This window comes from Choloepus didactylus, assembly GCF_015220235.1.
Source record: "Choloepus didactylus isolate mChoDid1 chromosome 25 unlocalized genomic scaffold, mChoDid1.pri SUPER_25_unloc1, whole genome shotgun sequence".
NCBI classification, from domain to species: Eukaryota; Metazoa; Chordata; class Mammalia; order Pilosa; family Megalonychidae; genus Choloepus; species Choloepus didactylus.
In genome coordinates, this window is record NW_023637606.1 from 800,303 (window position 1) to 804,393 (window position 4,091).

Here is a 4,091-nt window from a genome sequence, read left to right on the forward strand (position 1 = left end):
CCCACGTTGTGTCCGTTCTTCCCGCCAGGCAAACGGGCCTGGGGCTCTCCTGTGGGTGCCTGTGCAGGAATGTGGGTGGGAGAGGCCAGGCGCCCAGCTAGGGGGGCGTTGGGGTCCCCCAAGTGGCCCAGGTGCGGGGAGCCTGAGGGAACGGCCCTGGAGGGGCCTGGAAGCCAGGGGTTGGGGAGCAGGGCCATGGTGGGGGTACGTGGTGTTTGTTGGGGTTTTAACAAGAAGCTGGAAGGTTGGGGCTAGCCTTTCAGGAGGCAGGGAAGCCCTCAGTCGCGGTGGGTGCTTCCCCGAGTGTCCAGCCTCAGCAGCGTGGCCCTGGGGACATAGCCGTGGACCAAGCAGGTGGCAGCCCCCAGCCCCTCCTGGTGGGCGAGCTGCCTTGGCACCTGCAGCAGATCCCCGCAAGCTAGGGGTCCGGCAGCCACGCAGATTCGTGCAGTGCTGTCGGGGTGGCGCAGGGCTGGCTGCTTCCGGAGGCTCCGGAGAGAACCTGTGTCCCAGCCTCTTCAGCTTCCCGAGGCCCCTTCCGCTCTCTGCAGTTACCTCCCCACCTTGTGCCGAGTGAAGTACGAGTCAAGTACCGTGTCCCCGAGCTGGGATTAGGATGATGCTTTGCAGTCCTGGAGGCCCGCCCTTGCCGGGGACTGAAGGAGGGACGTGGCAGGGGTGGTGGGGCACCCACGGCGTCCGCTGCTCTCCCGGCAGGTAAACTCTGCTCCTGGAGGGCAAAATCCCCTGGCACAGGAGCACTGTGCAAAAACAAACCAATTTTGAGCCAGGAGGTGCTCCTGGGGCCATGTTTGCTCACAGGAGAAGGGGCAGGCACGAGTTAGGTGACCTGGGAATGAAGCTGCCTGTGGGCCCCAAGCCCGGGTGTGTGAGCTCTTGACGGCGCACGGAGACTCGGCCCTCTCGGGTCAAGTTCAGTTACCCTCCCCCCGGGTGGCCCAGACACCCTTGTGAAGGCCCCGCTCCCTTCCAGGCCACCCCCAGCTGCCACCCACAAGGCTGGCCTGGAGGGAGGATGGGGCAGTGACCGTTTAGTTCTGGAAAGTTCTTCCCACCAGAGCTGGCTGCTGCTTTAATCTATTCACGTTTAATGTTATTCCTGACTCAGCTGGATTCACATCTGCCATTTGGCTTTTTGTTTTAGATGCCTCGGATCTTTTCTGGTTTTGTATCCTACATCACTGCTTCCTTATTTTATTAATGAACATTTCCTAGACTAACTTCTAAATCCTTTAATGACTTTATCGCTTTATTTTTGTATGATTTTCTTCGCAGTTCCTCTAGGACTTACCAAATACATTGTAACTTGTCAGAATCATCTTCAGAGTTATACTAACTCCATTCCAGGGAGATAGAGAAGTGTTACTCCTGTATAGTGCTATTCCCTCCTCCCCCTTTGTGGGTGGTATTATCGTTATACATATTACATCTACATAGGTTACAAACCACTGATGCGTTATAATCATTACTTCACATAATTTTGTATCTAGTAAAGGTGGGTTGCTTCTTACCCTCCACTCTTTCCCCCTGGCCCTGATATCCATAAAACCCTCGATCGTGACCAGTGTCCACCTTTGCGCTCTGGAAAAGGGCTCGGTGGTGGAGGGCAGAGCTCACACACCCCGATTCCGCTTGGGGCAGCTCACAGCAGCTGCCCCACAAAGATGGGCGGCGGGCCCTTTAAGCCTCGCAGCCTGTGCTCTGCCCTCCGGACGGCAGAGGGCGCCCGCCCGCCGCCGGGAACGCGTGCGCGCGTGTGCGCGCTCGGCCGAGGGGCGGGGCACGCAGGCCGCTCTCGCGTTAACTGCGCAGGCGCGAGTGTGACGGGTCTTTTCCGAAGAACCTGCAAGATGGTGAGTGTTGCGAGTTTGCGCGTCTGGGCCCGCTCCATCCGGCGCCATCCTGGTTCCGGTGGCGCCTCGGAGACTGGGCTCATGCCCCGCGACTGCGGCGGCCTCCTCCAGGCCTCCGGGGGCGTTGAGCATGCGGGCGCGAGGAGGGTCTGCTGGGGTGTCGGGACGACACTTGACGGAGAGGGCCTGTCGCGGCCTGCATGTCCCAGACAGGCCCCCGTAGCGGGTGCTGCGCGTGCCTCCTGGGACGCGTGAGCCGTGGTGTGTCTCCGCGGGCTTCCGTACCCGCCGGCGCGCGCGTTTTTCTCGGGGAGCCCGGGTCAGGTGGTCCCGCCGCCGTGGGTCATGGGTCTCGGGGTCCCGCTCACCCCCGTCCCGTCCCCGCGCAGGCGGAAGTGGAGCAAAAGAAGAAGCGCACCTTCCGCAAGTTCACCTACCGCGGCGTGGACCTCGACCAGCTGCTGGACATGTCCTAGTAAGGGGTGGCCGGGGTCGGCGCGAGCGGCCGGCGGTGGGGAGGGCGCTCCCCGGGGCCGGGGGAGGCACTTGCGATCTCAGTGCCAAGGGCCGGTGGTCGATGTCCCCAGCTTTGCGAACGCAGCCACCAACTGCCTGTGAGCCGGCGGGCGGGCGAGCTGTGTTCTAGCAAATACGACCTATGTGTACTGGCGTTTGAATGTCATGCTGATTTCACCGTTTAAGACGTTTCAATCTCGGAAATATTGTAAGAACGGTGTTAAACTCACAAACCTTATCAAAGTCGGCAGCAGGCCCGGATTTCGTGTGTGGGTGGGGGTCTGTCAACTCTCAGTCTAAGGGTTTCTTAACCTGCCGAGGCGCAGAGCTGACGTGAGGTCCTGGTTTGCGTTGGATGGGTGGGGAGTTCTCCCGATAATCAGGTCCTCTGTAGGCGTCGCTGATGCCGGGCGTGGGGGGTGGGGCAGGACAGACTCCTGCCTGGCTGGGGGCTTTGCAGTGTCAACCCCTTTCCTGGCTCCTGTTAAAGGCCTTTGCTAAGTCTCTGCTGCTCGCCTGCTCCTCGGCCCCTTACTCCAATCACTCGGCCTGGCACCACCTCAGTTTCCGCATCTCTCAACACTGAGGGGGTGGCTCCTAAATTTGAGGGGTTCGGCACCAAAGCTGGGCACGGGACGCCCCTGGGGTGAGGGGACAGGCCACGGGGACTCAGCCGCCCTGTCCCGGTCCACAGCGAGCAGCTGATGCAGCTGTACAGCGCGCGGCAGCGGAGGCGGCTGAACCGCGGCCTGCGGCGGAAGCAACACTCGCTGCTGAAGCGGCTGCGGAAGGCCAAGAAGGAGGCGCCGCCCATGGAGAAGCCAGAGGTGGTGAAGACACACCTGCGTGACATGATCATCCTGCCCGAGATGGTGGGCAGCATGGTGGGCGTCTACAATGGCAAGACCTTCAACCAGGTGGAAATCAAGGTAGAGCCGTGCCCGCGGGGAGGGGCGGGGTGGGGTGGGGGGCCCCGGTCAAAGTCGCCTAACGCGTGCTCCCGCTCCCCACAGCCCGAGATGATTGGCCACTACCTGGGCGAGTTCTCCATCACCTACAAGCCCGTGAAGCACGGCCGGCCCGGCATCGGGGCCACCCACTCCTCCCGCTTCATCCCCCTCAAGTAGCCCTGTCCAGCCAATAAAGGCGCAGATTTCTCACCTCGAGTCCAGCCTGTCCTTCCAGGTGTCGTGGGCTGGCCGTGGGGACTCTGGGAGGGGCGTCCGGACAGCCCGTCAAGGGGGGCTGCTGGGAAGTGTGGGCCCCTGTTCTCCAGTAAGTCCAGGTAGGGACAGAACCGGTCTGTGCTGGGCAGTGGGCTGAACCATGCGTGTGGTGCCACTGGGACTTGCAAGCTGTGTCGCAGATCGTGGAGGCCCAGAGGTTTTAGTCCTCTCACCTCTGCCCTGGCCAGGCTCAGTTCCCTTGAGCTTTCCTTGACCTTCCTATAACGTGGATGCTTGTCAGGTCCAACCCCGGCTGCAGGGCTGCACCCCACACAGGCGGCTCCCTGGCTAGCGGCTCCCTGGCTAGCGTCTCCCCTCTGTGCTTTCTCGTGCTCTGTCACAAGGTGGCTGGTTCCTGCACTTGCAGGACCCCGAGTCGGTGGTCCTGACCCTTCCTCTCCCTGCTCCCCCCAGGCGTCACCGTCATCACCCAGCACGGCTTCGGGGTGCTGAGTGGGTGGAGGACACAGGCCCT

At 61.8% G+C, this 4,091-nt stretch overlaps 1 protein-coding gene across 1 annotated transcript; it reads left to right on the top strand.

The window, feature by feature from the left end:
* Positions 1 to 1,670: 1,670 nt before the first annotated feature.
* On the top strand, positions 1,671 to 3,556 carry RPS15 (ribosomal protein S15). Its single transcript, XM_037823896.1, has 4 exons — positions 1,671 to 1,874; positions 2,264 to 2,349; positions 3,085 to 3,319; positions 3,404 to 3,556. The coding sequence occupies exons 1-4, from the start codon at positions 1,686 to 1,688 to the stop codon at positions 3,515 to 3,517; spliced, it is 624 nt and encodes a 207-aa protein (XP_037679824.1). The 5' UTR covers positions 1,671 to 1,685; the 3' UTR covers positions 3,518 to 3,556.
* The last annotated feature ends 535 nt before the right edge of the window (positions 3,557 to 4,091 follow it).

Coding starts and splice junctions, on each gene's coding strand:
- RPS15 (XM_037823896.1), top strand. CDS start 1,686: ATGGGCGGCGGGCCCTTTAAGCCTCGCAGCCTGTGCTCTGCCCTCCGG. Junction 2,350..3,084: donor CAGCTGCTGGACATGTCCTA/GTAAGGGGTGGC, acceptor CCCGGTCCACAG/CGAGCAGCTGATGCAGCTGT. Junction 3,320..3,403: donor TCAACCAGGTGGAAATCAAG/GTAGAGCCGTGC, acceptor CGCTCCCCACAG/CCCGAGATGATTGGCCACTA.